Source organism: Petromyzon marinus, chromosome 74 (assembly GCF_048934315.1).
Source record: "Petromyzon marinus isolate PM22_M1 ecotype Great Lakes invasive population chromosome 74, UKy_Petmar_22M1.pri1.0, whole genome shotgun sequence".
Classification (NCBI taxonomy): domain Eukaryota; kingdom Metazoa; phylum Chordata; class Hyperoartia; order Petromyzontiformes; family Petromyzontidae; genus Petromyzon; species Petromyzon marinus.
In genome coordinates, this window is record NC_133740.1 from 7,749,114 (window position 1) to 7,766,995 (window position 17,882).

Here is a 17,882-nt window from a genome sequence, read left to right on the forward strand (position 1 = left end):
CCGTCACAAATGATAGCTCCGACCGAGCCGCCATCATCGCCGCCGCCGTGGCGGCGGCCGCGGGGAACTTTCCAGCGGCAGCCAAAGCCTCTTGAAACGCACGGGGGGGGGGGGGGGGGGGGGGGTGGAGGTTAAAACCTGGGGACCCGGAGAGAAATGCACGAAGACGTGCAAACGGAATCGAACCCACGACCTCCTGTATACCAAGCGAGGTAGTTAACATCGGCCACCGTGGTGATGAGAGGCATGTAAACTCGACATACACAGCAGGGGTCTGGATCGAACCCACGACCTCCTGTATACCCGGCGAGGTAGTTAACATCTCAGCCACCATGATGATGATAGACACGCAAACTCCACAACAGCAGGGGTCTGGATCGAACCCACGACCTGTATAGCAGGCGAGGTAGTTAACATCAGCCACCGTGGTGATGAGAGAGACGCAAACTTGACATACACAGCAGGAGTCTGGATCGAACCCACGACCTGTATACCGAGCGAGGTAGTTAACATCTAGCCACCGTGATGATGAGAGACACGCAAACTCTACATACACAACAGCAGGGGTTTGGATCGAACCCACGACCTCCTGTATACCAAGCGAGGTAGTTAACATCTCAGCCACTGTGGTGATGATAGACACGCAAACTCGACATACACGGCAGGGGTCTGGATCGAACCCACGACCTGTATAGTAGGCGATGTAGCTAACATCTCATAGCCACCGTGATGATGAGAGACACGCAAACTCCACAAACAACAGTAGGGGTCGGAGTCGGGATCGAAGCCACGACCTGTATACCAAGCGAGGTAGTTAACATCTCAGCCACCGTGATGATGGTGGTGATGAGAGACACGCAAACTCCACATACAACAGCAGGCGTCGGAGTCGGGATCGAAGCCACGACCTGTATACCAGGCGAGGTAGTTAACATCTCAGCCACAGGTGATGGTGGTGAGAAAGAGACACGCAAACTCGACACACAACCGCAGGGGTCAGGCGTCGGGATCGAAGCCACGACCTGTATACCAGGCGAAGTAGTTAACATCTCAGCCACCATGATGATAGACACGCAAACTCCACAACAGCAGGAGTCTGGATCGAACCCACGACCTGTATACCAGGCGAGGTCGTTAACATCTAGCCACCGTGGTGATGAGAGACACGCAAACTCGACAAACAACAGCAGGGGTTTGGATCGAACCCACGACCTCCTGTATACCGAGCGAGGTAGTTAACATCTAGCCACCGTGATGATGATGATGAGAGACACGCAAACTCCACATACACAACAGCAGGGGTTTGGATCGAACCCACTATCTCCTGTATACCAAGCGAGGTAGTTAACATCTCAGCCACTGTGGTGATGATAGACACGCAAACTCGACATACACAGCAGCGGTCTGGATCGAACCCACGACCTGTATAGTAGGCGAGGTAGTTAACATCTCATAGCCACCGTGATGATGAGAGACACGCAAACTCCACAAACACAACAGCAGGCGTCGGGGTCGGGATTGAACCCACGACCTGTATACCAGGCGAAGTAGTTAACATCTCAGCCACTGGTGATGGTGGTGAGAAGGAGACGTGCAAACTCGACATACACAACAGCAGGGGTCTGGATCGAACCCACGACCTCCTGTATACCCGGCGAGGTAGTTAACATCTCAGTCTCCATGATGATAGACAAGCAAACTCCACAACAGCAGGGGTCTTGATCGAACCCACGACCTGTATAGCAGGCGAGGTAGTTAACATCAGCCACCATGGTGATGAGAGAGACGCAAACTTGACATACACAGCAGGAGTCTGGATCGAACCCACGACCTGTATACCAGGCGAGGTCGTTAACATCTAGCCACCGTGATGATGATGAGAGACACGCAAACTCGACAAACAACAGCAGGGGTTTGGATCGAACCCACGACCTGTATACCGAGCGAGGTAGTTAACATCTAGCCACCGTGATGATGATGAGAGACGCAAACTCCACATACACAACAGCAGGGGTTTGGATCGAACCCACGACCTCCTGTATACCAAGCGAGGTAGTTAACATCTCAGCCACTGTGGTGATGATGATAGACACGCAAACTCCACAACAGCAGGGGTCTGGATCGAACCCATGACCTGTATACCAGGCGAGGTAGTTAACATCTCAGCCACTGGTGATGGTGGTGAGAAAGAGACACGCAAACTCCACATACACAACAGCAGGCGTCGGGGTCGGGATCGAAGTCACGACCTGTATACCAAGCGAGGTAGTTAACATCTCAGCCACTGGTGATGGTGGTGAGAAAGACACGCAAACTCCACATACACAACAGCAGGGGTCAGGCGTTGGGATCGAACCCACGGCCTATACACCAGGCGAGGTAGTTAACATCTCAGCCACTGGTGATGGTGGTGAGAAAGAGACGTGTAAACTCGACATACAACAGCAGGGGTCAGGCGAAGGGATTGAACCCACGCTCTCCTGTATACCAGGCGATGTAGTTAACATCTCAGCCACTTGTGATGGTGGTGAGTAAGAGACACGCAAACTCGACATACACAACAGCAGGTGTCGGGGGTCGGGATCGAAGCCACGACCTGTATACCAGGCGAGGTAGTTAACATCTCAGCCACTTGTGATGGTGGTGAGAAAGAGACGCGCAAACTCCACATACACAACAGCAAGGGCCAGGCGTCGGGATCGAACCCATGCCTGCATACGCAGGCGAGGTATGAGAAGAGGTTTTACCCCTCTCTGGCAATAAAAACGGGAGTTGTTGTGTTAAGCTGTTAAAAACGCCGAACAGAAACCGTTTGCGAAGGATTGTGCACCGCATGCACCACACGGTACTTGTGAACATGCAAACTAAATTATTGTCGGGAAATTTGGCGAGGTCGTTGACGCCGCACGTAGCCAATCGGGAGGTGTGGTGGGAAGGGCCGACGAAGTTAAAACGCACAAACGTCGGCTCGAAAGAAACTCGAGTTCGTTGTGGCGTAGCGTGTTTTTAACTTCTTTCACGCGCTTACGTAGCGGCCAATTGCTCATCGGGAGATGCGGTGCAAGGAATGGGCCAACTGAACGCAGTTCTAAAAGAAGTTTGAGTTTGTCAATCTATAGATGACGATTTTAAAAAGTCGCACGGCTCCCGGTTGGCTTCCTCATCTCGGAAGAGCGTTCCAGACGGCCGCGCAAAGCGCTTCGCCGTATTCGGATGGTTAGGCCAGAAGCCCCCCCCCACCCACCACCCACCGCGCCAGGATGCCTGACCGGAGTTCGTGCCACAATGTTTTGTGCTCCTTGCCGAGATTGGTGGTTAATTTGTGGCAAAGCCACTCTCTCTCTGTGCAACGCGCATGGGTGGCAAGACGAGGTTTAAAACAATTAGGTTTGATGTTTCAATTGAAAAAAAACCCCTCAATATCCCGAAGGGCCAGTTAGGGTGAGGATTTGAGGATTATTAAAAAAAACGCTCAATATCCCGAAGGGCCAGTTAGGGTGAGGATTTGAGGTTTATTAAAAAAAAAACTCAATATCCCGAAGGGCCAGTTAGGGTGAGGATTTGAGGATTATTAAAAAAAACCTCAATATCCCGAAGGGCCAGTTAGGGTGAGGATTTGAGGTTTATTAAAAAAAAACTCAATATCCCGAAGGGCCAGTTAGGGTGAGGATTTGAGGTTTATTAAAAAAAACCTCAATATCCCGAAGGGCCAGTTATGGTGAGGATTTGAGGTTTATTAATAAAACCTCAATATCCCGAAGGGCCAGTTAGGGTGAGGATTTGAGGTTTATTAAAAAAAACCCTCAATATCCCGAAGGGCCAGTTAGGGTGAGGATTTGAGGTTTATTAAAAAAACCTCAATATCCCAAAGGGCCAGTTCAGGTGAGGATTTGAGGTTTATTAAAAAAACCTCAATATCCCGAAGGGCCAGTTCGGGTGAGGATTTGAGGTTTATTAAAAAAAAAACTAAATATCCCGAAGGGCCAGTTAGGGTGAGGATTTGAGGTTTATTAAAAAAAACCCTCAATATCCCGAAGGGCCAGTTAGGGTGAGGATTTGAGGTTTATTTAAAAAAAAACCTCAATATCCCAAAGGGCCAGTTAGGGTGAGGATTTGAGGTTTATTTTAAAAAAAAACCTCAATATCCCAAAGGGCCAGTTAGGGTCAGGATTTGAGGTTTATTAAAAAAACCCTCAATATCCCGAAGGGCCAGTTAGGGTGAGGATTTGAGGTTTATTAAAAAAAACCTCAATATCCCGAAGGGCCAGTTAGGGTGAGGATTTGAGGTTTATTTAAAAAACCTCAATATCCCAAAGGGCCAGTTAGGGTGAGAATGTGAGGTTTATTTAAAAAAAAAACCCTCAATATCCCGAAGGGCCAGTTAGGGTGAGGATTTGAGGTTTATAAAAAAAAAACCTCAATATCCCGAAGAGCCAGTTAGGGTGAGGATTTGAGGTTTATTATAAAAAAAAACCTCAATATCCCGAAGGGCCAGTTAGGGTGAGGATTTGAGGTTTATTTTTTTAAAAACCTCAATATCCCGAAGGGCCAGTTAGGGTGAGGATTTGAGGTTTATTAAAAGAAACCTCAATATCCCAAAGGGCCAGTTAGGGTGAGGATTTGAGGTTTATTTAAAAAACCTCAATATCCCAAAGGGCCAGTTAGGGTGAGAATGTGAGGTTTATTAAAAAAAAAAACTCAATATCCCGAAGGGCCAGTTAGGGTGAGGATTTGAGGTTTATTAAAAAATACGACGTTTCGGCGCAGCAGGAGGATGCCGGCAGGTTTACAGCGGTTATGCTTCATAAGACCTCCTTTGCCAGTACCAAAATATAATAATAATTGGTGGGTTTGTCCCTTTTTTCTAGCAACAAACCTGAAACCTTCTTACGAGGAATCATGCGGTGCATTAACCACAATACTTGTGGTCAAAATGGGAACAAAAAAAAACACTTCTGCTAGTATCTGATGCATTGTCCTTGAAACTGATCGGTCCACACCAAGGGACGGCTTTCTTTTGAGCCTCGTCTCGATTTGGCTGCTCGACCAGATGACCCCACTTGGCGTTACACAGCTCAAAGACAACGCCGCTATCAACGTAATGAGGGCTCGGGGTTAAGCGTCAACATCATTGGACCTCCTCTGGCTCAATCAGTTTCAAGGACAATGCCATCATCATATTATCAAAGTGTGTGGTGGTTTTTTTCTTTCCTTCGCATTTGACCGCAAGTATTGTGGTGCACGCACGCACACACGATTCCTCGTTAAAAAAAAAAGGTTTAAGTTTTTCACGACCGGCGGAGATCTTCTGCAGCCTCGGAGCAAAACTTCTCGACCCGCGGGCTTTCGTGCACAGCGAAAATTCAGGGGGCAGCCTTGGGGCGCCCCCGTTCGGTGGAGAAGTTTGGGCGACTTCGAGAGCAGCTATGGGGCGTTCGTCAAATGCAGTTCGGGGTCGTCCATAAATGACGTCACGCACCTAGTAGGGGGGGGGGGGGTTTGGGTGAGGCATGTGAGGACGAGGCGGGGTGGTGGGGGCTGTCTTTTTTGTTTGCATTTTGACTGCTTGTGTTGTGGTTATTGCAAACGTGATGCCTTGAATACAGGTGTCAGTTTTTGTGCCAGTTAAAAGGGTAAAACCTATTACTATAGCTTGTTTCTGGCAAAGGAGGTCTCAATGTAAATGCTCACCCCGAGCCCTCAATACTCTGATAGTGCGCTGTTTTTGAGTTGTACGCCTTTTGGCGTCTTCTGGTCCAACACCAATGGAGACCAGGCTCTAAGTCTAAGAAAAGCTGTCTCGGGTGTGGACCAATCAAATTCAAGGACAGTGCATATTATTATCAGAGTTGTCTTTTTTGTTTGCATTTTGACTGCTTGTGTTGTGGTTATTGCAAACGTGATGCCTTGAATAAAGGTGTCAGTTTTTGTGCCAGTTAAAAGGGTAAAAACCTATTCCTTTGAGGTGGGGGTTGTTTGAGAAATGTGACGTCGCGTCAAAATGCGCAACTTTATAAGTAAATATAGACAACACGTTCCACTTAATGAAAGAGACTTTTTTTAAGGAAATGTTTTCTCCTGCGACATCGCAGCGCAGCGCCACATGAAATACACACTACTGCAATGACGATAGTTTAAAGCGATTTGAAGGTACGTTTTGATTTAAAGCTTTCGTGACTGCAGGGATTCATATTCTTGGTTCTTTCGGTAAAGTCACCACCACGTAGATAGGGAAACAATAAAATAATAAAAAAATAAAATTCTCCTACGTGACTTTACCGAAAGAACCAAGAATATCGATTTGAAGCATGTTCTATTTTGGGGGGGAGGGGGGTGGGGGCAGAGCTTTGTGACGTCATATTTGAGGGGGGGGGTCTGACTTTGTGACGAGGAGGGGGGGGGGGTCAAAAATCGTGTGACGTCATTTATGGACGGCACCTTTTATGTCCGAGGGTGACAACACCCTGCTATCACTACACCACACAGCCTACACACCCTGATATCACTACACAGCCTACACACCCTATCACTACACCACACAGCGTACACACCCTGCTATCACTACACCACACAGCCTACACCCTGATATCACTACACAGCCTACACACCCTATCACTACACAGCCTACACACCCTGCTATCACTACACCACACAGCCTACACACCCTGCTATCACTACACCACACAGCCTACACACCCTGCTATCACTACACAGCCTACACACCCTGTTATCACTACACCACACAGCCTACACACCCTGCTATCACTACATAGCCTACACACCCTGCTATCACTACACCACACAGCCTACACACCTTGCTATCACTACACCACACAGCCTACACACCCTGTTATCACTACACCGCACAGCCACACACCTTGCTATCACTACACCACAGCCTACACACCTTGCTATCACTACACTACACAGCCTACACACCCTGTTATCACTACACCACACAGCCTACACACCCTGCTATCACTCCACCACAGCCTACACACCCTGCTATCACTACACCACACAGCCTACACACCCTGCTATCACTACACAGCCTACACACCCTATCACCACACAGCCTACACACCCTGCTATCACTACACCACACAGCCTACACACCTTGCTATCACTACACCACAGCCTACACACCTTGCTATCACTACACTACACAGCCTACACACCCTGTTATCACTACACCACACAGCCTACACACCCTGCTATCACTACACCACACAGCCTACACACCCTGCTATCAATACACCACACAGCCTACACACCCTGCTATCACTACACCACACAGCCTACACACCCTGCTATCACTACACCACACAGCCTACACACCCTGCTATCAATACACCACACAGCCTACACACCCTGCTATCACTACACCACACAGCCTACACCCTGATATCACTACACAGCCTACACACCCTGCTATCACTACACCACACAGCCTACACACCCTGCTATCACTACACCACACAGCCTACACACCCTGCTATCACTACATAGCCTACACACCCTGTCATCACTACACCACACAGCCTACACACCCTGCTATCACTACATAGCCTACACACCCTGTCATCACTACACCACACAGCCTACACACCCTGCTATCACTACACCACACAGCCTACACACCTTGCTATCACTACACCACACAGCCTACACACCCTGTTATCACTACACCACACAGCCTACACACCTTGCTATCACTACACCACAGCCTACACACCTTGCTATCACTACACTACACAGCCTACACACCCTGTTATCACTACACCACACAGCCTACACACCCTGCTATCACTACACCACACAGCCTACACACCCTGCTATCAATACACCACACAGCCTACACACCCTGCTATCACTACACCACACAGCCTACACCCTGATATCACTACACAGCCTACACACCCTGATATCACTACACAGCCTACACACCCTGCTATCACTACACCACACAGCCTACACACCCTGCTATCACTACACCACACAGCCTATACACCCTGCTATCACTACACCACACAGCCTACACCCTGATATCACTACACAGCCTACACACCCTGCTATCACTACACCACACAGCCTACACACCCTGCTATCACTACACCACACAGCCTACACACCCTGCTATCACTACATAGCCTACACACCCTGTCATCACTACACCACACAGCCTACACACCCTGCTATCACTACATAGCCTACACACCCTGTCATCACTACACCACACAGCCTACACACCCTGCTATCACTACACCACACAGCCTACACACCTTGCTATCACTACACCACACAGCCTACACACCCTGTTATCACTACACCACACAGCCTACACACCTTGCTATCACTACACCACAGCCTACACACCTTGCTATCACTACACTACACAGCCTACACACCCTGTTATGACTACACCACACAGCCTACACACCCTGCTATCACTCCACCACAGCCTACACACCCTGCTATCACTACACCACACAGCCTACACACCCTGCTATCACTACACAGCCTACACACCCTATCACCACACAGCCTACACACCCTGCTATCACTACACCACACAGCCTACACACCTTGCTATCACTACACCACAGCCTACACACCTTGCTATCACTACACTACACAGCCTACACACCCTGTTATCACTACACCACACAGCCTACACACCCTGCTATCACTACACCACACAGCCTACACACCCTGCTATCAATACACCACACAGCCTACACACCCTGCTATCACTACACCACACAGCCTACACACCCTGCTATCACTACACCACGCAGCCTACACACCTTGCTATCACTACACCACGCAGCCTACACACCCTGCTATCACTACACAGCCTACACACCCTGCTATCACTACACAGCCGACACACCCTGCTATCACTACACCACACAGCCTACCCACCCTGCTATCACTACACAGCCTACACACCCTGATATCACTACACCACACAGCCTACACACCCTGATATCACTACACCACACAGCCTACACACCCTGCTATCACTACACCACGCAGCCTACACACCTTGCTATCACTACACCACGCAGCCTACACACCCTGCTATCACTACACAGCCTACACACCCTGCTATCACCACACAGCCTACACACCCTGCTATCACTACATAGCCTACACACCCTGTCATCACTACACCACACAGCCTACACACCCTGCTATCACTACACCACACAGCCTACACACCTTGCTATCACTACACCACACAGCCTACACACCCTGTTATCACTACACCACACAGCCTACACACCTTGCTATCACTACACCACAGCCTACACACCTTGCTATCACTACACTACACAGCCTACACACCCTGTTATGACTACACCACACAGCCTACACACCCTGCTATCACTCCACCACAGCCTACACACCCTGCTATCACTACACCACACAGCCTACACACCCTGCTATCACTACACAGCCTACACACCCTATCACCACACAGCCTACACACCCTGCTATCACTACACCACACAGCCTACACACCTTGCTATCACTACACCACAGCCTACACACCTTGCTATCACTACACTACACAGCCTACACACCCTGTTATCACTACACCACACAGCCTACACACCCTGCTATCACTACACCACACAGCCTACACACCCTGCTATCAATACACCACACAGCCTACACACCCTGCTATCACTACACCACACAGCCTACACACCCTGCTATCACTACACCACGCAGCCTACACACCTTGCTATCACTACACCACGCAGCCTACACACCCTGCTATCACTACACAGCCTACACACCCTGCTATCACTACACAGCCGACACACCCTGCTATCACTACACCACACAGCCTACCCACCCTGCTATCACTACACAGCCTACACACCCTGATATCACTACACCACACAGCCTACACACCCTGATATCACTACACCACACAGCCTACACACCCTGCTATCACTACACCACGCAGCCTACACACCTTGCTATCACTACACCACGCAGCCTACACACCCTGCTATCACTACACAGCCTACACACCCTGCTATCACCACACAGCCGACACACCCTGCTATCACTACACAGCCGACACACCCTGCTATCACTACACCACACAGCCTACCCACCCTGCTATCACTACACAGCCTACACACCCTGATATCACTACACCACACAGCCTACACACCCTGATATCACTACACCACACAGCCTACACACACTACACCACACACTGTGCCCTTACAACACACACCACACACGACCCACACACGGCACCACACATGCACCACACACACAACACACACCCCACACACACCACACACGCACCACACACACACAACACACCCCACACACACACACCACACCCCACACACACTCGCACATACACGACACACACACCACACACACCACACACACACCACACGCACGCCACACACACACCACACACACGACACACACCACACGCACACCCACCACACACGACACACACGACACACACGACACATACACACACGACACACGCACGCCACGAGGCCTCCACTCTGCCGTGTCGACTCGGCTGGTTTATTGTCTCCGCTCCTCTCCGACGCCTGGCGAGGCATCTGTGCGAGCCGTCGGCACCACGGTGGGGGGGGGGGCGTTGGGGGTCGCCAGCTCACACACGCACACACACGCATCACCCGTGTGTGCTTGTGTGTGTACAACGTATGTGTGTGTTTGTGTGCTTGTGTGTGTGTGTGGGGAGCGGTAGTGTAGTAGCGGTTAGCGCTACGCTGTGAACCCGGCGACCCGAGTTCGATTCCCGCTCACGGCCACCAAACAACGGTGACGATTATCTGAACCGGTCCTGGGCCTCCCCTAGGTCGGCTCAGCCTCAAATGAGTACCTGGTGCCGTGGTGTGTAGTAAACATCGCCACTGGGGAGACAAAGACGGCCGGGCGTGGTTGCTGGCCACCCCACCCACCTGGTGTGCCACAGTGCCGGTCTTCATAGGTGCTCGCTAACAGCACTTGCCCCTACAGTCTGTTAAGGCTATAGGGGGATCTTTGTTTTGTGTGTGTGTGGAGGTGTGTGGAAGTGCGTGCAGGTGCGTGCAGGTGTGTGTGTGTAGGTGTGTGTGGGTGAGGAAGTGTGTATAGGTGCGTGTAGGTGTGCGTGGAGGAATGTAGATCCCCGCTCCCACCGTGCCTCCGTCCACGAGTCTATGTGGTGGAAGGCCTGCAGCAGGGAACACGCACACACACACACAGATCACTCACTGGTGGTGAGCAGTGGTGGTGGTGAGGAGTGGTAAGCGGTGGTGGTGGTGAGGCGGTGGTGGATATGGTGAGAAGTGGTGGTGGTGAGGAGTGATGGGGTGTCACTTGGCCCACTCCACGTTCAGGATGAGGTGGTGGTGTTGAGTGGTGAGGAGTGATGGTGGTGGTGAGGAGTGGTGAGGAGTGATGGGGTGTCACTTGGCCCACTCCACGTTCAGGATGAGGTGGTGAGTGGTGGTGAGGAGTGGTGGTGAGGAGTGATGGTGAGGAGTGGTGGGGGTCTCACTTGGCCCACTCTACGTTCAGGATGAGGTGGTGAGGAGTGGTGGTGAGGAGTGGTGGTGGTGAGGAGTGGTGGTGGTGAGGAGTGGTGGTGGTGAGGAGTGGTGGTGAGGAGTGGTGGGGGTCTCACTTGGCCCACTCCACGTTCAGGATGAGGTGGTGGTGGTGAGGAGTGGTGAGAAGTAGTGGTGAGGAGTGGTGGTGAGGAGTGGTGGGGGTCTCACTTGGCCCACTCCACGTTCAAGATGAGGCGGTGGTGGTGAGTGGTGGAGGTGGTGGTGAGGAGTGGTGAGGAGTGGTGGGGGTCTCACTTGGCCCACTCTACGTTCAGGATGAGGTGGTGGTGGTGGTGGTGGTGAGTAATGGTGGTGGTGAGGAGTGGTGGTGAGGAGTGGATGGGGTCTCACTTGGCCCACTCCACGTTCAGGATGAGGTGGTGGTGGTGAGTGGTGGTGGTGAGGAGTGGTGGTGGTGAGGAGTAGTGGTGAGGAGTGGTGGTGAGGAGTGATGGGGTCTCACTTTGCCCACTCCACGTTCAGGATGAGGTGGTGGTGGTGAGGAGTGGTGAGGAGTGGTGGTGGTGAGGAGTAGTGGTGGTGAGTGGTGGTGAGGAGTGGATGGGGTCTCACTTGGCCCACTCCACGTTCAGGATGAGGTGGTGGTGGTGAGGAGTGGTGAGGAGTGGTGGTGGTGAGTGGTGGTGAGGAGTGGATGGGGTCTCACTTGGCCCACTCCACGTTCAGGATGAGGTGGTGGTGGTGAGGAGTGGTGAGGAGTGGTGGTGAGGAGTGATGGGGTCTCACTTGGCCCATTCCACGTTCAGGATGAGGTGGTGAGGAGTGGTGGTGAGGAGTGGTGGCAGTGAGTGGTGGTGGTGAGTGGTGGTGAGGAGTGGATGGGGTCTCACTTGGCCCACTCCACGTTCAGGATGAGGTGGTGGTGGTGAGGAGTGGTGGTGGTGAGGAGTGGTGGTGAAGAGTGGTGGTGAGGAGTGGTGGTGAGGAGTGGTGGTGGTGAGTGGTGGTGAGGAGTGGATGGGGTCTCACTTGGCCCACTCCACGTTCAGGATGAGGTGGTGGTGGTGAGGAGGAGTGGTGGTGAGGAGTGGTGGTGAGGAGTGGTGGTGGTGAGTGGTGGTGAGGAGTGGATGGGGTCTCACTTTGCCCACTCCACGTTCAGGATGAGGTGGTGGTGAGGAGTGGTGAGGAGTGGTGGTGGTGAGGAGTGGTGGTGGTGAGGAGTGGTGGTGGTGAGTGGTGGTGAGGAGTGGATGGGGTCTCACTTTGCCCACTCCACGTTCAGGATGAGGTGGTGGTGGTGAGGAGTGGTGAGGAGTGGTGGTGGTGAGGAGTGGTGGTGGTGAGGAGTGGTGGTGGTGAGTGGTGGTGAGGAGTGGATGGGGTCTCACTTGGCCCACTCCACGTTCAGGATGAGGTGGTGGTGGTGAGGAGTGGTGGTGGTGAGGAGTGGTGAGGAGTGGTGGTGGTGAGTGGTGATGAGGAGTGGATGGGGTCTCACTTGGCCCACTCCACGTTCAGGATGAGGTGGTGGTGGTGAGGAGTGGTGGTGAGGAGTGGATGGGGTCTCACTTGGCCCACTCCACGTTCAGGATGAGGTGGTGGTGGTGAGTGCTGGTGAGGAGTGGTGGTGAGGAGTGGTGGTGAGGAGTGGTGGTGAGTGGTGGTGAGGAGTGGATGGGGTCTCACTTGGCCCACTCCACGTTCAGGATGAGGTGGTGGTGGTGAGGAGTGGTGGTGGTGAGCGGTGGTGAGGAGTGGATGGGGTCTCACTTGGCCCACTCCACGTTCAGGATGAGGTGGTGGTGGTGAGGAGTGGTGGTGGTGAGTGGTGGTGAGGAGTGGATGAGGTCTCACTTGGCCCACTCCACGTTCAGGATGAGGCGGTGGTGGTGAGTGGTGGAGGTGGTGGTGAGGCGTGGTGGTGGTGAGTGGTGGTGAGGAGTGGATGGGGTCTCACTTGGCCCACTCCACGTTCAGGATGAGGTGGTGGTGGTGAGGAGTGGTGGTGAGGAGTGGTGGTGAGGAGTGGTGATGAGGAGTGGATGAGGTCTCACTTGGCCCACTCCACGTTCAGGATGAGGTGGTGGTGGTGAGGAGTGGTGGTGAGGAGTGGTGGTGAGGAGTGGTGAGGAGTGGTGGGGGTCTCACTTGGCCCACTCCACGTTCAGGATGAGGTGGTGGTGGTGAGGAGTGGTGGTGAGGAGTGGTGGTGAGGAGTGGTGAGGAGTGGATGAGGTCTCACTTGGCCCACTCCACGTTCAGGATGAGGTGGTGGTGGTGAGGAGTGGTGGTGAGGAGTGGTGGTGAGGAGTGGTGGTGAGGAGTGGTGGTGAGGAGTGGTGAGGAGTGGTGGGGGTCTCACTTGGCCCACTCCACGTTCAGGATGAGGTGGTGGTGGTGAGTGGTGGTGAGGAGTGGTGGTGGTGAGTGGTGGTGAGGAGTGATGGGGTCTCACTTGGCCCACTCCACGTTCAGGATGAGGTGGTGGTGGTGAGGAGTGGTGGTGAGGAGTGGTGGTGATGAGGAGTGGTGGTGGTGAGGAGTGGTGGCGGTGAGTGGTGATGAGGAGTGGATGGGGTCTCACTTGGCCCACTCCACGTTCAGGATGAGGTGGTGGTGGTGAGTGGTGGTGGTGAGGAGTGGTGGTGAGGAGTGGTGAGGAGTGGATGGGGTCTCACTTGGCCCACTCCACGTTCAGGATGAGGTGGTGGTGGTGGTGAGTGGTGGTGAGGAGTGATGGTGAGGAGTGGTGGTGAGGAGTGGTGGGGTGTCACTTGGCCCACTCCACGTTCAGGATGAGGTGGTGGTGGTGAGGAGTGGTGGTGAGGAGTGGTGGTGAGGAGTGATGGTGAGGAGTGGATGAGGTCTCACTTGGCCCACTCCACGTTCAGGATGAGGTGGTGGTGGTGGTGGTGAGGAGTGGTGGTGAGGAGTGGTGGTGAGGAGTGGTGATGAGGAGTGGATGGGGTCTCACTTGGCCCACTCCACGTTCAGGATGAGGTGGTGGTGGTGGTGAGTGGTGGTGAGGAGTGATGGTGAGGAGTGGTGGTGAGGAGTGGATGGGGTCTCACTTGGCCCACTCCACGTTCAGGATGAGGTGGTGGTGAGGAGTGGTGGTGAGGAGTGGTGGTGAGGAGTGGTGATGAGGAGTGGATGGGGTCTCACTTGGCCCACTCCACGTTCAGGATGAGGTGGTGGTGAGGAGTGGTGGTGAGGAGTGGTGGTGAGGAGTGGTGATGAGGAGTGGATGGGGTCTCACTTGGCCCACTCCACGTTCAGGATGAGGTGGTGGTGGTGGTGAGTGGTGGTGAGGAGTGATGGTGAGGAGTGGTGGTGAGGAGTGGATGGGGTCTCACTTGGCCCACTCCACGTTCAGGATGAGGTGGTGGTGAGGAGTGGTGGTGAGGAGTGGTGGTGAGGAGTGGTGATGAGGAGTGGATGGGGTCTCACTTGGCCCACTCCACGTTCAGGATGAGGTGGTGGTGAGGAGTGGTGGTGAGGAGTGGTGGTGGTGAGTGGTGGTGAGGAGTGGATGGGGTCTCACTTGGCCCACTCCACGTTCAGGATGAGGTGGTGGTGGTGAGGAGTGGTGGTGAGGAGTGGTGGTGAGTGGTGGTGAGGAGTGGATGAGGTCTCACTTGGCCCACTCCACGTTCAGGATGAGGTGGTGGTGGTGGTGAGGAGTGGTGGTGAGGAGTGGTGGTGAGGAGTGGTGATGAGGAGTGGATGGGGTCTCACTTGGCCCACTCCACGTTCAGGATGAGGTGGTGGTGGTGAGTGGTGGTGAGGAGTGGTGGTGGTGAGTGGTGGTGAGGAGTGGATGGGGTCTCACTTGGCCCACTCCACGTTCAGGATGAGGTGGTGGTGGTGAGGAGTGGTGGTGGTGAGGAGTGGTGAGGAGTGGTGGTGAGGAGTGGTGGTGAGGAGTGGATGAGGTCTCACTTGGCCCACTCCACGTTCAGGATGAGGTGGTGAGTGGTGAGGAGTGGTGGTGGTGAGTGGTGGTGAGGAGTGGATGGGGTCTCACTTGGCCCACTCCACGTTCAGGATGAGGTGGTGGTGGTGGTGGTGAGGAGTGGTGGTGAGGAGTGGTGGTGAGGAGTGGTGGTGAGGAGTGGATGAGGTCTCACTTGGCCCACTCCACGTTCAGGATGAGGTGGTGGTGGTGGTGAGTGGTGGTGGTGAGGAGTGGTGGTGAGGAGTGGTGGTGAGGAGTGGTGAGGAGTGGATGGGGTCTCACTTGGCCCACTCCACGTTCAGGATGAGGTGGTGGTGGTGGTGAGTGGTGGTGAGGAGTGGTGGTGAGGAGTGGTGGGGGTCTCACTTGGCCCACTCCACATTCAGGATGAGGTGGTGGTGGTGAGGAGTGGTGGTGAGGAGTGGTGGTGAGTGGTGGTGAGGAGTGGATGAGGTCTCACTTGGCCCACTCCACGTTCAGGATGAGGTGGTGGTGGTGGTGAGGAGTGGTGGTGAGGAGTGGTGATGAGGAGTGGATGGGGTCTCACTTGGCCCACTCCACGTTCAGGATGAGGTGGTGGTGGTGAGTGGTGGTGAGTGGTGGTGAGGAGTGGTGGTGAGGAGTGGTGGTGAGGAGTGGATGGGGTCTCACTTGGCCCACTCCACGTTCAGGATGAGGTGGTGGTGGTGGTGAGTGGTGGTGAGGAGTGGTGGTGGTGAGTGGTGGTGAGGAGTGGATGGGGTCTCACTTGGCCCACTCCACGTTCAGGATGAGGTGGTGGTGGTGAGTGGTGGTGAGTGGTGGTGAGGAGTGGTGGTGAGGAGTGGTGGTGAGGAGTGGATGGGGTCTCACTTGGCCCACTCCACGTTCAGGATGAGGTGGTGGTGGTGAGGAGTGGTGGTGAGGAGTGGTGGTGGTGAGTGGTGATGAGGAGTGGATGGGGTCTCACTTGGCCCACTCCACGTTCAGGATGAGGTGGTGGTGGTGGTGAGGAGTGGTGGTGAGGAGTGGTGGTGGTGAGTGGTGGTGAGGAGTGGTGGTGAGGAGTGGTGGTGGTGAGTGGTGGTGAGGAGTGGTGATGAGGAGTGGTGATGAGGAGTGGATGGGGTCTCACTTGGCCCACTCCACGTTCAGGATGAGGTGGTGGTGGTGGTGGTGAGTGGTGGTGAGGAGTGGTGGTGAGGAGTGGTGGTGGTGAGTGGTGATGAGGAGTGGATGGGGTCTCACTTGGCCCACTCCACGTTCAGGATGAGGTGGTGGTGGTGAGGAGTGGTGGTGAGGAGTGGTGGTGAGGAGTGGTGAGGAGTGGATGAGGTCTCACTTGGCCCACTCCACGTTCAGGATGAGGTGGTGAGTGGTGAGGAGTGGTGGTGGTGAGTGGTGGTGAGGAGTGGATGGGGTCTCACTTGGCCCACTCCACGTTCAGGATGAGGTGGTGGTGGTGGTGGTGAGGAGTGGTGGTGAGGAGTGGTGGTGAGGAGTGGTGGTGAGGAGTGGATGAGGTCTCACTTGGCCCACTCCACGTTCAGGATGAGGTGGTGGTGGTGGTGAGTGGTGGTGGTGAGGAGTGGTGGTGAGGAGTGGTGGTGAGGAGTGGTGAGGAGTGGATGGGGTCTCACTTGGCCCACTCCACGTTCAGGATGAGGTGGTGGTGGTGGTGAGTGGTGGTGAGGAGTGGTGGTGAGGAGTGGTGGGGGTCTCACTTGGCCCACTCCACATTCAGGATGAGGTGGTGGTGGTGAGGAGTGGTGGTGAGGAGTGGTGGTGAGTGGTGGTGAGGAGTGGATGAGGTCTCACTTGGCCCACTCCACGTTCAGGATGAGGTGGTGGTGGTGGTGAGGAGTGGTGGTGAGGAGTGGTGATGAGGAGTGGATGGGGTCTCACTTGGCCCACTCCACGTTCAGGATGAGGTGGTGGTGGTGAGTGGTGGTGAGTGGTGGTGAGGAGTGGTGGTGAGGAGTGGTGGTGAGGAGTGGATGGGGTCTCACTTGGCCCACTCCACGTTCAGGATGAGGTGGTGGTGGTGGTGAGTGGTGGTGAGGAGTGGTGGTGGTGAGTGGTGGTGAGGAGTGGATGGGGTCTCACTTGGCCCACTCCACGTTCAGGATGAGGTGGTGGTGGTGAGTGGTGGTGAGTGGTGGTGAGGAGTGGTGGTGAGGAGTGGTGGTGAGGAGTGGATGGGGTCTCACTTGGCCCACTCCACGTTCAGGATGAGGTGGTGGTGGTGAGGAGTGGTGGTGAGGAGTGGTGGTGGTGAGTGGTGATGAGGAGTGGATGGGGTCTCACTTGGCCCACTCCACGTTCAGGATGAGGTGGTGGTGGTGGTGAGGAGTGGTGGTGAGGAGTGGTGGTGG

General features: G+C 54.0%; 1 protein-coding gene across 2 annotated transcripts in view; it reads right to left on the minus strand.

Moving 5' to 3' along the window:
• Window positions 1-10,558: 10,558 nt before the first annotated feature.
• The window catches only part of EIF3G (eukaryotic translation initiation factor 3 subunit G), a 30,635-nt gene continuing 23,311 nt past the window's right edge, over window positions 10,559-17,882 (minus strand). For both annotated transcript variants that reach the window (XM_032980765.2, XM_076056059.1), the window contains exon 10: window positions 10,559-11,227. In XM_032980765.2, coding sequence (XP_032836656.1) covers window positions 11,212-11,227 — 16 coding nt within the window. In that variant the 3' untranslated portion in view covers window positions 10,559-11,211. The remainder of the gene's footprint in view (window positions 11,228-17,882) is intronic.